This window comes from Bubalus bubalis, chromosome 24 (genome assembly GCF_019923935.1).
Source record: "Bubalus bubalis isolate 160015118507 breed Murrah chromosome 24, NDDB_SH_1, whole genome shotgun sequence".
Taxonomy (NCBI): Eukaryota; Metazoa; Chordata; class Mammalia; order Artiodactyla; family Bovidae; genus Bubalus; species Bubalus bubalis.
The window spans coordinates 22,614,918-22,632,026 of NC_059180.1; the positions used below are offsets into that span (position 1 = coordinate 22,614,918).

At 38.8% G+C, this 17,109-nt stretch overlaps 1 protein-coding gene across 1 annotated transcript in view; it reads right to left on the reverse strand.

Moving 5' to 3' along the window:
• The window catches only part of LOC102402708 (cytochrome b-c1 complex subunit 2, mitochondrial), a 25,917-nt gene extending 11,109 nt beyond the window's left edge, over positions 1–14,808 (reverse strand). The window contains exons 1-10 of the mRNA XM_006061855.4: positions 14,651–14,808; positions 11,644–11,727; positions 11,396–11,545; positions 10,264–10,328; positions 8,873–8,929; positions 8,529–8,653; positions 6,922–7,019; positions 5,268–5,325; positions 1,786–1,881; positions 1,266–1,465 (exon numbers count right to left, since the gene is read on the reverse strand). Coding sequence (XP_006061917.1) covers positions 1,266–1,465; positions 1,786–1,881; positions 5,268–5,325; positions 6,922–7,019; positions 8,529–8,653; positions 8,873–8,929; positions 10,264–10,328; positions 11,396–11,545; positions 11,644–11,727; positions 14,651–14,683 — 966 coding nt within the window. The 5' untranslated portion in view covers positions 14,684–14,808. The remainder of the gene's footprint in view (positions 1–1,265; positions 1,466–1,785; positions 1,882–5,267; positions 5,326–6,921; positions 7,020–8,528; positions 8,654–8,872; positions 8,930–10,263; positions 10,329–11,395; positions 11,546–11,643; positions 11,728–14,650) is intronic.
• Positions 14,809–17,109: the final 2,301 nt, after the last annotated feature.

The window sequence follows — 17,109 nt, forward strand, 5'->3', positions numbered from 1 at the left end:
ATTCTGATGCTTGGAAAGATTGAAGGCAAAAGGAGAAGGGGGCAGCAGAGGACGAGTCTGTTAGGCAGAACCACTGACTTAATGGACATTCAGTTCAGTTCAGTCGCTCAGTCGCGTCTGACTCTCTGCGACCTCATGAACCGCAGCACACCAGGCCTCCCTGTCCATCACCAACTCCCGGAATCCACCCAAACCCATGTCTGTTGAGTCGGTGATGCCATCCAACCATCTCATCCTCTGTCGTCCCCTTCTCCTCCTGCCCTTAATCCTTCCCAGTATCAGGGTCTTTTCAAATGAGTCAGCTCTTTGCATCAGGTGGCCAAAGTATTAGAGTTTCAGCTTCAACATCAGTCCTTCCAATGAACACCCAGGACTGATCTTTAGGATGGACTGGTTGGATCTCCTTGCGGTCCAAAGGACTCTCAAGAGTCTTCTCCAACATCATAGTTCAAAAGCATCAATTCTTCGGTGCTCAGCTTTCTTTATAGTCCAACTCTCACATCCATACATGACCACTGGAAGAACCATAGCTTTGACTAGACGGACCTTTGTTGACAAAGTGATGTCTCTGCTTTTTAATATGCTGTCTAGGTTGGTCATAACTTTCCTTCCACAGAGTAAGTGTCTTTTAATTTCATGGCTGCAGTCACCACCTGCAGTGATTTTGGTGCCCAGAAAAATAGTCAGCCACTGTTTCCCCATCTGGTTGCCATGAAGTGATAGGACCGGATGCCATGATCTTAGTTTTCTGAATATTGAGCTTTAAGCCAATTTTTTCGCTTTCCTTTTTCACTTTCATCAAGAGGCTCTTTAGTTCCTCTTCACTTTCTGCCATAAGGGTGGTGTCACCTCCATATCTGAGGTTATTGATATTTCTCCCAGCAATCTTGATTCCTTCCAGCTGTGCTTCTTCCAGCCCAGCGTTTCTCATCATGTACCCTGCATGTAAGTTAAATAAGCAGGGTGACATGAACATGAAGTTCATGAACATGAAGTTGAGCAAACTCCAAGAGAGAGTGGGGATTTTGGATTTTTTGGAATTTTTAAGCATTCAATTTGTTTTATATTAGAATAACAGTAAGTTTTTGATAGACCCACTAAGGTACTAAAATTAAGCCTGGCTGCCTCTTCAATTTTACAAAGATTTTCTTTGTGTCATCTTAAATTTTAAAAGCAGTTTAATACTAAGATCAAGTTTCCAGGACAACATTGTAAACATTAAGCCTTTGAAAACAAAAGGAAAGATGTTCACTGTTCAGACTCACATCAAATGGCTGGTGAACTCCCTTGGCAACAGCCTGGTACAGACAGCTGGTGGCATTGCTGCCCCTCTTAACGTGTGGTCCAGCACCGAGGACATGCTGGAGAACACTGAACGCGTTTGCTTCTGCACTTCCTATGGCTGCACTCTCTGCTACAAGAGCGGCATGGACGAGACTGTCTCCATTCTGTTCTCGAATTTCACCTGGGGCCATGTAAAGAAAGAGCAAGGAAGAAACCATTTTTTGGTTTTATTCTTCAATACTCTCTATGAGACAGTATTACTGCATTAAGATGAAGCTCTTCTCTGGCCTGGTCCTCTCCTTGCTACCCTGCCCTTCCCCCAACACATTCACAAATATACTTAACACATAATACCCAAGCAATTGATACTTTCCACAATGATTCTCTTTCCACATTGATACTGTTTGGTAGTAAACAATCAGGCCTATTATACTCCAATATGCTATTGTGGGGGAGAGGCGGCATCCTGGTAAATTAACCTTAACAGAACAAAATGCTTACCTCCATGGTACTTGGCTTTTGCACCAGATAAACCAAGGCCACCCCTTATGTTAAGAAACTGTTCAGCAACTTGCTTTAGAACAGGATGACTCACACCTATGTCAGTAGAAACAAACAAACAAAAAACTATAAACAAACAAAAAACTAAGAACCAGAATTTCTAAAACACAATTGTAGAATACCTACTATTTTAAAAATGCTTCATTATATAATTAAAATATTATAATGCTCTTACAGAGATATGCATTTACAGCTTTATTATGTATTCATCTAGAACCTTTTTTTATGTAAATACTAATATTATTCTTTTTATTTTTAAAATGGTATCTTCTATTGATACTGTTTCTAACTTGTCTGTTGTAATTTACTTCTGAGTGGACTACACCAAACATGTAATGGTTATAAAGAATTCTATTATACTGATGTACCATTATTTATTTAATCAATCTCTTCCTGATGGACATGTTTCTAATAACTGGCTATTAAAACAATACTGCAATATGCATCAAGAGGCATTTTTAAAAGGAACGAAGAGATACTCCACAAAATGGGAAAAATATTTGCAAATCATGTATCTGGTAAGGATTAGTATCCAGAATATATACAATACTCTTACAACTCAACAATGAAGAACAAACAACCCAATTAAAAACTGGCCAACGCACTTGAATGAACATTTCTCCAAAGGAGACACATAAACAGCCAAAAAGCACAAAAAAAGTTCAATGTTATAAATCACTACAATGGGATACCACTTCATAAGACATATGATAGTACATATTGGTGAGGATGTGGAGAAGCTGGAATCCTTATACACTGCTGGTGGGAAAATAAAATGGTTCAACTGCTTTGGAAAACAGTTTCATAGTTCTTCAAAGGGTTAAATAGAGAGATATCCTATATCCTAATCCTAGCAATTCTACTCCTAGGTATACACCCAAAAGAATGAAAAAGATATTTTGTTAAAAATCTTACACATGAATGTTTATATTCTTAATAGCTAAAACATGCAGGAACAACCCAAATGTCCAACTGGTGAATGAACAAAATGTCGTATTGAAATATTTTTCAGCCAGAAAAGGGAATGGAACATTGGTACATGCTATAATATGGATGTACCTTAAAAACATTAGGCTAAGTGACTAAGTGAAAGAAGTCAGTTATAGAGGCTATTACTGTAAAATTCTCTTTGTATGAAATGTCCAGAATAGTCAGCTCTCTACAGATAGAAAGTAGACTGCCGGTTGTCAGATGCAAGGAGGTGGAATGAGGAGTGCCTGCTATTGAGTATGGGGTTTCTTCTGGGGATGATGAAAATGTTCTGAGATTAGACAGTGGCAACAGCTGCACAACTCTGAGTATGCTAAAAACCACAAACTGCACACTTTAGAAGGGTGAATTTTACACAGTGTGAATTATACCTCAGTTATTATTTGTAAAACAAATGAACAAAATCCAACTACTGCAAACAAAATTCTCATGCAAGTATTTTGTAAACTTATCAAAATATTTCTGAATGGTAAATTCTTAAAATAGACCTCCAAAAATGTACCAGTTTACTCCTGCTAATTTTTGAGTGCCTATTTCTGCATACCTTGGTTAATACTGGGTAGTGTCAATCTTTTAATTTTTGCCAACTTCACAGATTAAAAATTTCTTAGTTATTACATCTTTTACAATAATTGTATACACACATAACACACTTCTGCATGAACTGTTTGTTCATCCCTTTGTTGATTTTTCTATTAAACTGTACTTAAAACAAAAGCTCTTTGTAAAAAGCTCTTTGCTTAGAGAAATTTGCCCTTTGTCATAGGTTTTGCAAATACTGTAATGAATTTAAAAGTTAGTACTTAAAAAAAAAAAAGACTAGCTTTTTTCTTTTCAGAGTTGTGGAGGATTTATTTATATGCTATAAAACTGTGTTGGGGATATTTTAAAAATTTTATTGATGTATAGCTGATTTACAATGTTGTGTTAATTTCTGTTGTACAGGAAAGTGATTCAGTTATACATATACTTTTTCATTATGGTTTATCACAGGAAATTGAATATAGTTCTCTGTGCTATATAGTAGGACCTTGTTGCTTATACATTCTATCTATACTAGTTTGCATCTACTAATCCCAAATTCCGCACCTTCCCTCCCCGACACCCCTCAGCAACCACAATTCTGTTCTCTAGGAGTCTGTTTCTGTTTCACAGATATGTTCATTAGTGTTGTATTTTAGATTCCATGTTAAGTGGTATCATGTGGTCCTTTTCTCTTTCTGACTTGCTTCGCTTAGTATGATAATGTTTACATCCATTCATGTTGCTGCAAGTGGCACTATTTCATTCTTTTTAATGGCTGAATAATATTCTATTGAATATATGTACCATATCTTCCTTATCCATTTATTTGTCAGTGGACATTCAGGTTGTTTCCATGAAAGACTAGCTATTAAAATCCTATCAGGGCCTCCCTGGTGGCACAGTGATAAAGATCTGCCTGCAAATGCAGGAGACACAGGTCTGGGATTGATCCTTGATCTGGGAAGATCCCAAGCGCTGCGGGGCTCCTAAGCCTGTAGGCCACAACCACTGTACTGTACGCCACACGTACAGCCTGCGCTCTGCAACAAGAGAAGTCACAACAGCGAGAAGCCTGTGCACGGCAACTAGAGAGTAGCCCTTGCTCTCTGCAACTAGAGAAAAGCCTGTGCAGCAACAAAGACTCAGCACAGCCAAATAAATTTTAAAAATCATGTATATAAAAATCCTATCACATACCGACTTTCTGACCTAACACAGGGTAAGTTCTCAAATTTTGTTCAATCCCGTATTCACATAATTATAGCTTAAGGGACTACTCTTTTTTTAAGTAACTTATACAGAGACAGTGAAACAAATCTTTATTCTTAACTATAAGTGCAACATCTACTAGGAATGCACCTTAGTTTCTCTTTTTTCAATTAACCACTTTCTAAAATGAGACAGAACAACACATGGAGAATTGTGTAATCAGAATTTAAAAAAATACCCAAGTGAGTTTATTATAAATTGAGGCTGGTTACCAATATAGTGATACAATTACAATGTACTGGAAAGGTGTCCCCTTCACTACCCCAACAATTAGAAAAGGAAAAGTCAGCAACCTCAGGGAATTTCCTGATTATCTACCACTTTCTCTGGGAGCCAAGAAACATGGAACTGTAAGTTACCTAGATATTGATCTAACTGTAAAAGATGTATATATACACAGTTACATATGATAGTATCTGATTTTATAGTTTCAAGGATAATTCTACCTTCTCATTGAATATAGCTTCCTGTGCTATAACAGGATCTTGCTGTTTATCTATTCTATACATAATAGGTTGCATCTGCTCTTCCCAAACCAACCCTTTCCTGTGCTTCCCCCTTGGCAACCATAAGTCTGTTTTCTATGTTTGTGAGTTAAAAAAACTACTCTTAAAAGAAGCAGGTAATTGCCAACTTACCAAGTCCAATCAAAGCCATTCTTGCACTTGTAAAATGATTCTGTACATAGTCATGTAACTGAGAAAGTGAAAACATTTATCTGGTTATACTGGTATAAATATAAAGAACTATAAAAATATCAAAGTGCAGTTTAGCAGAGAATAAACAGGCTTAAAAGCTGCTGTAATGAACTATAAGGGACTACCTAGAACTGAATTAAATTGAGCTTTTAAAATCCATTGCTAGAACTGAATGTGGTGATGGTTATGTAACTCTGTGAACAGAATAAAAACCTGAATTGTGCATTTTAAATGCTGAACTGTATGGTATGTAAATTATATCTCAATGAAGCTGTTAATGAAAAAAACAAAACAAAAATTAGAGCACATATTGGCTTGAACTTGAAGAAATGGGACTAAGTTTATGATTTTTATTATAATGTGATTTAAGTAGTACATCAGGTTCATCTTTATACAGGTAGTAATAAAGCACTGTTGTTAACATTCTATAGTAGAGCTAACAGTTATATCACTATATTCCTCTTGCCTGTCTTTGAAGATTTTTTTGCTAATAAGTTAGTGTCTATACCAGGGTTTCCAACCTGGATGATTACAGAATTATTTCGGGAGCTTAAAAAAAATTCGTCAATGTCTCCCTACTAATATAGATTAATACAGTAGATTCAATGTGAAATCTTGGGATCTTTATATAAAAGTAGGGCTAAAACATGCATTCTCAACTATACTACTGCTCCCAAGAGAGTGAAAATTACTTCTTGGGGGAAGAAAAAAAAAAAAGAAAATCCTTTATATATAAAGTACAAATATACATACAGTGCATAAACAGATATACAGTATATCTGTGGTGTTAAAAATTCATGGTGGGGGGGGGGTGGCTAAAAAGGTTCCCTGAGTAATGTTTAGACTTGCTGAAGCTCAGTTTATTTAGATTTTGTGCCCTAAAACGAATGCTGTCTCCATCTATTGAGCCATCTTGGAAAGTCATACTCTTATTTTTTTCCTGGTGATGTTTTTCTACTGAATGCTGCTTTTGCTCAAAGTGTTCCAGCACCAATTTCTTTAGAATTTCCTTTAGCCTAGGGATACATTTTAAAAATGCTAGTAACTTTGATAATCATGGTTAATATCTTGGTATTTGTCTACACACACCTTACTTTTTGAAAAATGGGACCCTTTAATACATCCTATTCATAAATTATGAATGAAATTTCTGTAGTGAATTCATAAAGTATGAATGAATGAAATGTCTGGTCAGAATGTAATTCTGAAATTTCTGTAATTCCCCACCAGGGAATTGCCCCTTTCATAATAAACTTTTTTTTTTTTAGTTGAAAGATACACAAAAACTGTTCAGACAGAATTTTAGTCAAAAAGCAAGTTGATGAATAGGCAATTTCCTGGTGGTTCAGGACTCTACTCTTTACTGCAGGGGACATGGGTTTGATCCCTGGTAGGGGAACTAAGCTCCCACAAGTTGCGTAGTATAGCCAAAAAAAAAAAAAAAAAGGCAGCAAAGTGATGGAAAAAAAAGCAAGCAAGAGAATATCTTAAATTAGACGACAAGAAAATTAGCAAACAAAACTGAGTGGTAGATGAACATTCAAATTAATGTGAAAATGAGCACATTTAAAAATGTAAGGTGTTTTATCAGTACCTCAACTGGTGTCACTTTTCCAATCCTATAATCAGGACAATATAAGGAATTAGCCAAGGCATTTCTGTAAGCAGCAGCATGCAAATTTTCAATGACGTCTGTAAAATAAGTAAAGAAGCAGTTACAGAAACATGGTTTAAATAAAGACAACACCATGTAGAGAGCCTCGAAAACAACTATACAACTTTGGTCATTGTATTCAAGCATCGAAAATTTATTATTACCTCTAGCAACTTCTAAAATTCTGCCAGTCAAATGTGCTGAGAAAAATAAGATTCTCTGATAGCAGCCTGTAAATGTCAGAATCCACCTGAAGAGGTATGCCCGGGCAGAGAGACACCAGCCAGGAGACTACAATAACTGTTCAGGCACAAAGGATGAGGGCTGGAGCCTCACTGCTACCAGTGGGGAAGGAAGCTACTCAGGACACAGAAGTCATCTTTTCTACAATTTTACTATTCTATTTCTTTTATCAAAGGCCTGGGGTAACAAAGTTATCACCATGAAATATAATATGAGCAAACAGGAGCCAAGCACTCACTATGTTCCAGACACTTGACAGGCCTGCATGTGAATGAGCCATGCCATTCTGAGCCCCTGCAGTTGACCACCTGCTTATACCTCAGTGGGCTACCTGCACGTTTCTGCTCCTACCAGAAGTTCTTGACTTCTGAGAATCAGTGGTGCTTTTTTTATCTTACAGATTTGTTCTGCCAGGTATGCTTATCAAGATTATATAACCAAACATTCTATAAACACAAACATGAATACAAAAAAGGATTTTTTTAAATTAAGTTGATTGCTTTGGAAAAACCCAATAAAAGGGAGCTGGCTAAACAACAGCAGCAATATATAACAGTAAAAGTAGCAGCAGCAGCAATAAACTGCTGCCAGATTTGGTGTAAGTAAAACAATCATTAAAAAACACCAGGGGGTGCTCTGATACAACCTAGAGGGGTGGGATAGGGAGGGAGGTGTAAGAGGGAGGGGACATATACATATGGCTGATTCATGTTGATTTAAGGCAGAAACCACCACAATACTATAAAGTAATTATCCTCCAATTAAAAATAAAAGACTGTTAAAAAACAAAAAACACCAGAGAACTTCCCAGGTGGCACAGTGCTAAGAATCCATCTGCCAGTGCAGGGTACATGGGTTCGATCCCTGGTCTGGGACGATTCCACATGCCGAGGAGCAACTAAGCCTGTGTGCCACAACTACTGAACCCGCGGGCCTGGAGCCCATGCTCCACAGCAAGAGAAGCCTGCTCCCCCAAACTAGACGAAATCTGCGCACAGCACAGAAGATCCAGTGCAACTAATAAAACAAACAAAAAAATCAGCGATGGGAGGATGGGCATAAAACACAGGTGAAAGGCCTAGGATTCTGTAATAAATTTATATATTAACATGATGAAAGATAATCAACAATACAAATGTTTAGAAATGAACAATGTTTTAAAAAGTGGACAAATTTTTGGAAAGCGTATTTTCAAACCCAAGGAGAAAAAGAATTTCAACAGCAGTTTTATTCCTCTACAAATTGATTTTCTTGAAATCCCAGTATCTTAGAAACAATGGAATATAATCTAAAAGTGCACTTACGAGCCTGTGGATTCTGAAAAGCCACAGCTTTGTCGATCCTGAGCTGAGGCTGAAGGGCAGCTACCTCCCAGCGTCGAAATTCTGGTGCTGTGGTGACATTGAGCAGGAACTCCATTAGAATATCACTACAGAAGACATGAAGCTCAGAGTTACCAGTCAAAAATTTAAAACAAACATCCATTTTACATAACTGTAATGCTTTTTATTAAACTTTAGGCAGTTTGTGAATAACAATCCAAAACCAACATCAGAGGTCATGCCACACTGGAAAAAAAAAAATAGTAGAACTGAGCATCTAAGTACTTCTTTAAAAGCAGATCTTCTAAATAAACACAGGTACTCACACATCATCCCGAAGGCATTCCACAGTATAGGCCATATTTTCCCTTGTTGAAGTCACGCTGAGTCAAAAATAAATTACAGTGAATTATCTAAATCAGAAGAATAAGCTTTCTCTTATATCTTCATGAAATCAATCTTTTGGAAAAAATATTTTGAGGTATAAAAAGTATAAGTAATAGTGAACAAAAATATGCACACTCAACTAAAGATTTTAACTATTTAAAAAAATCTTAAATAAGAAAACAGTTAAGTATTTCAACTTGACAAAAAGGAAGAAAGTCCTGACATATTACACTTGGATAAACCTTGAAAACATTTTGCTCAGTGAAGTCAGTCAGTCATGAAAAGGTAACACATACTATTTGATTCCACTGATATTAGGTACCTAGAGTAGTCAAAATCATGGGAACAACACAGAATGCTGCTTGCCTAGGGCTGAGGGAAGGTGGTGTTTAATAGCTACAGAGTTTGGGTTGGGGAAGATGAAAACATTCTGGAGATGGGTGGTGGTGATGGTTGCTCAATGACACTTATTGTTATAGAAGCACACATGTTAAAGGTGGTAAATTTTATCTTATATGTATTTTGCCACAACTTAAAAAAGGCAATTTTAAAGTTGAAGATCTCTTTGTATCCTTCTCAGGCTCTCACACTTTCTCCCACTTGAGACAAACATAATTATAAGCGTTACATATTATTTTGTTAAAAACCTCCTCATACCTTCAAAAAATCTTAAAAATTGTTTTCCAAAAAACATTTTATTAAGTCTGCCATGTTGATACAGACTGAATTCATCTCTTAACTGCTGTTCATTCTTAACTGTAGTAGTCCCAGCATATTATTGTATCATACTTTACTTATCCACCTCTTTAAAGACAGGCATTTAGATTGTTTCCAGTCACAATATAAAGAATTCCTTTGTGCATGTGGATTAAAAACTGTTAGGTTGAAGAATATGCTCATTTTTAATATTAATTGATATTTCTTGATTCTTTCCTAAGTAGCTATATCAACTCATACTCCCACCAGCAGTATAAAATGGTATTGAACTGTTGATTTTAAGATCATTGTTTCTGGGCTCTTCTTCTGGGAACAGCCTATTCCTATCTTTGTTCCTATCCATTTACTCTTTGGTTGTTTTCCTAATTTGCAGTTCTTTATTTTTCCAAATAATCCTCTCCATATTACATATGTTACAAATACCTACTTTTAGTTACTTAGATTTTTACTTTCAGGCATAAAGATGTTTTACATTTATGCAGTCAAATTCATCAGTCTTTTCTTTCTTGTGCCTTAAGAAACTGTTAACCACCTTGATAACAGAGATAAGTTCCTTTATAACTGATCATCTTATGGTGTTTTCACTATTTCCGATTATGTATTTTTAACAAACCTTAATTTACCACCAACTGCTTCAATTCCACGGGTTATCTTGAAAGATGAAGCTCCTTTTGTAGTCTTGGAAAAGAAAAAGACAACCATTTTTGGTATTTTTTAATGCCAAGTTTGCCAAACATGACTTTATGTCAAAATCTAATGTCTGTCATTAAATTCAAAGGAACACTAACTAAAAATACTGCCTCCTTTTAAGAAATGCCCAATAAAGTTGACCCAAAGGCACAAGTATAGATTTTTATATAAAGTACATTTAGATAAAAATTCAATTATCAAATACATGCTTGTTGGATTCATCAATCTATTGTGAAAGAGATTTGCATATGGGAAAAAATAATTTTCAATTTCTGGCACTTCTTTTTAACAATTAAAAATCTTGTCCTTTTTTTGGTACATGATTCTTTTATTTTAAAAAAAATTAATTTATTTTAATTGGAGGCTAATTACTTTACAATATTGTGGCGGTTTTTGCCATACATTGACATGAATCAGCCATGGATGTACATGTGTCTCACTATCCTAAAAATGTTGTCTTTTTACTGATTTCTTATGCTGTAGATGGACACTAATTTACTGCTTCCCTGTGATAAGTATCCTGTGATTTTTCACGCTATATTAGGGGACTGTACTGGGTTGAAAACATCCCCCAAATTCATGTCTACCCAAGAACCTACAAAAGTGACCCTGTTTGGAAACAGCCTTTGCAGATGTAAATATTTAAAATGAGGTCATGCTGGATAAGAGTGTGCCCTTCAGTAAAAGGGATATTTGGACACAGAAACACAGACAGACAGGGCCACGTGAAATCAGGGGCAGATATTGGAATGATGCAGCCGCAAGCCAAGGAATGAAAAGGACTGCCGGCAACCACCAGAAGCTGTGGGAGAAACAAAGGCAAGATTCTTCCTAGAGCCTTCAGAGGGAGTATGGCCCTACTGACACCATGACTTTGACTTCAGCCTCTGAAACTGTGACAGGATCAACTCCTGGTGTTTAAGCCAGACTGTCTGAAGTAATTTGTTATGGCAGCTCCAGGAAACTAACATAGGGGTGTTGCTTTTAGTTTTTCTTTTCTGTAGGACCAAGATATCACAGATTTCTAAACACACGGAAGTAGTAAAGATGCTTACCAAACTGGATGCAAGACGAAGCAAATGAGAAGTTCCTAAATTGTTGGAGTTCTCATATCTGCTGCCTGCTTTAATGAACAAACCAATTCTTGATGCAGGAGCATAGTTTTCGAGAGAAGCAATCACTAAACCATTTGGTAACCTGGTAAACTGTATATAAGATAAAGCAGGGATGTGATTAATGTCTTTATATTACCAAGAACAGTAAGGCGTGTTGTGTGCCCAGTGAGTAACTCAGGGGGACTAACCTCAAGGTCCTGAGGATGTGGAGGCACTCCTGCAGGGGCTGCTGTGGCTTTAACTTTAGGAGCAACTTTGAGGGAATAAAATCTCTAAACACAAAAAGAGACAGGTTACCACATTTCTCAAAAGAATAGTGCATTGTATCTGAGTTGGCCCAAGCAATAGAGGCTGTTCAGTGGTAAAAAACTTCATGGGAGGAGTCAGCTGATTAACCTATTAACTAACCCACCAGTTTACCCATGCCATTCCTAAATCTCTATTTTTGATCTGTATAGCTTGAAGGAACGCTGAGTTGAACATGTTCATTTCTTTTTTAAAGATTCACTGCATTTTCTTTTACCTTTTAACTACCTATTAGAGCTCCAAGTGGTCCTTTCTAGGCTCTAATGCTTTGGAACTTTTTGAAAAAGTGTGGAATAGCCATTTATACCTTTTTATAGATTTTAGCATTACTGTTTCTCTTATCTGCCTAAAGAGTCTCATCTGTTTAGTCTACTTTCCAATATGACTTCATTTCCTTAATCATTTTAGTAACCTTTAAAAAGCATATCAAAGAAAACATTATCCAAGCGCCCAAATATTTCCCATAGTATCTTCACTCTTTGTGCTACATTAAGGCTACACAACTAAAGGTTTTTTTTTTTTATCTTCTTTGACTAATACACCCTGAGATTAACGATAGGTACACCCACAGCAGATTCTCAAAATGTAATATGCAGTCACGGGAAGGGATCCTCTTAAACGTCAGATAATGGATCCAAAATGTGTAATTTTATTCAGCTTTTTTTTTTGGCGAATGATATACAACGCCACAGAATTAATTCTGATTATGTCTAAGGATCATAAGGTTACTAGTGGAGATGTTGAGAATTAAACCTTAGTACTCCCACGATTAAATGAACATGCTGCCTGAGTTTCCCAAGGAGCCCCTCAGAGGCTGCATTGTTCCTACTTCATGTTGTCCAGGAGGGCTGCTGGTTGTGCATTCAGCTTCAACGCTGTACTAATGAAAACTATCAGTTCAGTCGCTCAGTCGTGTCCGACTCTCTGCGACCACGTGACCGCCAGGCCTCCTTATTGTCTGCCCTTCTCCTCCCTCCAATCTTTCCTAACATCAGGGTCTTTTCAAATGAGTCAGCTCTTTGCATCTGATGGCCAAAGTATCAGAGTTTCAGCTTCAACATCAATCCTTCCAGTGAACACTCAGGACTGGTTTCCTTTAGGATGGACTGGATGGATTTCCTTGCAGTCCAAGGGACTTTCAAGAGTCTTCTCCAACACCACAGTTCAAAAGCATCAATTCTTTTGCGCTCAGCATTCTTTATAGTCCAACTCTCACATCCATACATGACTACTGGAAAAACCATAGCCTTGACTAGACGGACCTTTGTTGACAAAGTGATGTCTCTGCTTTTTAATATGCTGTCTAGGTTGGTCATAACTTTCCTTAGCACTTTCAAATTATAAATTACAATTAGCTTTGCTTTATTATCATCAATTTCATTCACTGGGTGTGGTACATTTAACTCTACTAGTGATTCTAGCTTTTGATTTTTCCAGAAAAGTAAAAAATTTAAGATACGTGGGCACAGTTGCTAAGGTAGATTTAGGTGCTCTCCTCTCAAATGTGCCTGAGCAGTGACACTTTGTGATAACGTGATTTCTATAATTTGTTCCATTCAAACCTGTTGCAAAGAATTATCCTAGTAACTGTCCATACAATTACTATTTTGTTTTAATAACAAAAGATGTATCAATTTATTCTTATGTAAAGTAAGTGCTGTAAGTAGAAACAACAATTGCTTTCAATCTTACTGCAATTTGTTTACATTGGTCCTATTCAACTCTGTTACCTTTGAGTTCTTTTTTCTACTGAAAGGTGAGGAAGGAACGAATGAGGAGGAGGTTTTGAGGTCTTTTGCCAGTCCAACTGGACTTCCCTCTAAGGGTTATTAAAATCACCGGTTAGTTTAGGGGTGCTAAGAAGGCTAAGAGAATTACAGTCTAAATCATGGTCATTTGTATAATTCATAGTTTATCTATTTAAATATTAAGTACCCAGAAACTCCATTCCCTGGTTTTTCGAACCTTCTAGTAGATTAATTACTACGTTACTTAGCAACCCAGGCTCTCTTGGTATTTTGAGCTGGATAATTCTGTTGTAGGTGGCTTTGAGCACTGAAGGATCATCAGCAGTAGCATTCTCCTGCCCCTCAGGTTGTCACAACCAAAAATGTCTCTAGATATTGCCAAATGTCCCCTGGGGGCAAAATTGGCCTCAAAGAGTTGTTTTAAACTCAGAGGTTGAGACTGTCCCCTCTTGATAACCACCAGTCCACAATGATAGAACACTGATACTGGAGTTTTCCCCAAGTGACAGCTATGTGTCAGTCGGACATGGAGGAGGAGCCTTAAGAAGCTCTAAAGGGAAGGCCAAGAACCCCTCCTGGATAATACTAAAACAAGATCAAGAAAAGCACACTTTATGCAGCCAGGACACGACAGTAACAATCAAGTTCCAGGTTCACTGAAAAACGCTATACAGGTATTAGCTCATTTTTTCCCTTATGATTTTACTCATAAGCCCGCTTAACAGTTGGAGCAGCTGATGCTACATGATATGCCAAGAAACAAAGACAGCAGCTGATAGGGTAGGGATGGGGGACTAGGTCTACACCGGCCTCCTGCGACCCATATCTCGCGGTCTCCTTCACCTGCACGCAAGTGCAGCAATGACCTTCAAAGGTGTCTCCACCGAGTCGCTTCACCTCTGCTCTCAAGCCCCCTCTCTCTCTGCACGTTTTCCTGCATTAGGTCTCCTCTGCTCGGAGCATGAGCGGGCCTTCCAACGTCTGACCCACCCAGCCTGGAGCCCAGTTAGCCTGCAGGGTTCAGCTGAAGGGCAGAACGAAGCCCAGCGCCCAGGGGCCCCAAACCAGGCAACTCCGGTCCGTATGACCTTGCTGACCATTTGCTTTCCAACCCTTCCCCAAGCCCGCCAGCTGTGCTCACCGAGAGGGACCCGGCTCTGGTTAACAGCTTCATTGCTCAAGATTGTTCTGAGCCTCGGTCGCTGCCGCCTTAGAGGAAAGCAAGATGGTGGCTGACAGCGGCAGTGGCCCAGCTTTCCCTGCGACACTCTTTCCCACGTCTCTTACGTGTGGGACTCTCTAGACGACCGGCTGCGCTCTACTGCTCCTTGGAGGTTGGGCCAGTCCAATTCCTCCAAGACATAGGATAGGGAGACGCATAATTTCATAAGGGAGTATTTAGAAGATAATTTCAGTTACCTATTTTTTAGTTCTCTTCCTGGCCTGGATATCCACTCTGTAATCTTCTGACTACTCTTGCGACAGCACATAGCAGCCTCTCTCCCTCCCCCCCGCCACTTTGGATTCTCCCGATCCGGACTGTCCAATGAAAGAGTCGGGTTCCCCGGATTCCACCCGCGGCGTCCGGGCTCAAGCCCTCTGAACTCCAGGACTTCCCGCTCCGTAGAAGCCGGCGGCTTTAGAAGACCTTCTTGTATCTGCCTTTCTGCAGAGACTTAGGCTTCGAAACCGGGTGTGATTGCCTGTTGCTTGGTGAAGTCGTCATTAGATCATTAGCTCCATGAGAACTTAGGCCTTGTCTAACCAATTCTCTTCTCTAACTGCCAGACCACGCCGAAATACACCTAGGTGAGATGGAAGCTTAGGAAATCAGTACAACTAAGGTCTCTGCTGTCCCGGAGTTAATAATCTAGGCTGGGTTTACGTAGAAAATAAAAACTGCACTATAGTTTAGTTTTAGAAAAGTTAAAATGTTTTGAATAGTAGTAGTGTGCGTGTGAGTGGGTGAGAGAGACTTCTAAGCTGAAGCTTGCATATGGAGAGTCATGTGTTTGCTGAGAAAGTGAAGTGAAAGTTGCTCAGTCGTGTCCGACCCCACGGACTGTACAGTCCATGGAATTCTCCAGGCCAGAATCCTGGAGTGGGTAGCCTTTCCCTTCTCAAGGGGATCTTCCCAACCCAGGAATGGAACCGAGGTCTCCTGCATTGCAGGCCGAGTCTTTACCAACTGAGCTATCAGGGAAGCCTCACGTGACTGCTGGGGAAAGAAAATATTGAGCTCTTTTCCGTAAGTATTAACTAAGAAGTTGTCGGTGCCAGACACTATGCTGAAGATTAAGGCACGGTCCCTGCCCTTCAGGGACTTACAGTCCTGTACCTTGCTACGTTGCATGGTTGGGAAACTAACGTTAACATCATTTAGGAGTGTGTTACAAGTGAAGAATTTTCAGATCCCATACTGGATCAAAATCTGCATTTTTAGAAGATCCCGAGGTGTTTGTATGCACATGAAAATTTCATAAGGCGTTACAGAGCAGAGAAACTAATACCCTCAGCCTGTGTCTGAGCTTCTCTACACTCAGAACTCTGTAATAGGCGATTACAGGGGACACCTAAGACCCAGTAATTGAGAATATGGCAGGAGCTCCCTGCTGCCTAGTGGTTAGGATGTGGCGCTGCCGCTGCTGTGGCCCATGTTCGATCCCTGGTTGGGAACTGAGAGCCTGTAAGCTGTGGAAGGTACAGCCAAAAAATATTTTTAAAAAATGAGAAAATCTAGCACAAAAACTGTGGTAGATTTACATAGCAGTGCATGAAATGATTTAAAGTTGGTACATAAGACTTCCCTGGTGGTACAGTGGATAAGAAGCTGCCCCCTGCCAATGCAGAAGACACAGGTTCATCCCTGGTCCAGGAAGATTCCACATGCAGTAGATCAACTAAGCCCCTGCCACAGCTAGTGATCCTGCTCTAGAGCCTGTACATGGCAACCACTGAAGCCCCTGCTCCTAGAGCCTGTGCTCAGCAAGAGAAACCACTGCAAGGAGAAGGCCGTGCACTACAACTGGAGAGTAGCTACCCCCGCCCCTCCCCTCCCCCCCACCGCCCTCCCCTCCCCCCTACCGCCCTCCCCTCCCCCATTGCCGCAGCTAGAGAAAGTGCATGCAGAGTAACAGAGACCCAGCACAACCAACAAATGAAATAAAAAATAAAGTTGGTACATAAATGAACATTGTTCTATTTTAATGGTTATATATTATTTTAAATATTATGGCAAGCAATGCTGATAATGAGTTTCCTTTTGGCATATGTTTATAAAAGAATAAAAGATTGATGTAAACAACATTAAATAAATTAACTATAGGTGATGTGGACATATGGAAAAAATAACGAAGGTGTTAATAAGGAGTAAAGTTTGAGAAACATTTCGCTGATCCAGACACCCACCTGGTTAAAATATTTCAAGTATTTCCCGTGTTTTTCAGGATAAAGTTGACATTGATTAACATGATTTACAAACCTCTGTCTCCAGTACTTTTTAATCACTACTCTTAAATTAACTTCAACCCTGAGAGTCCTTGGAACTTCATCATCCAGTTGAGGTTAGGTGGGGTATACAAATGCACATGTCCATGAACA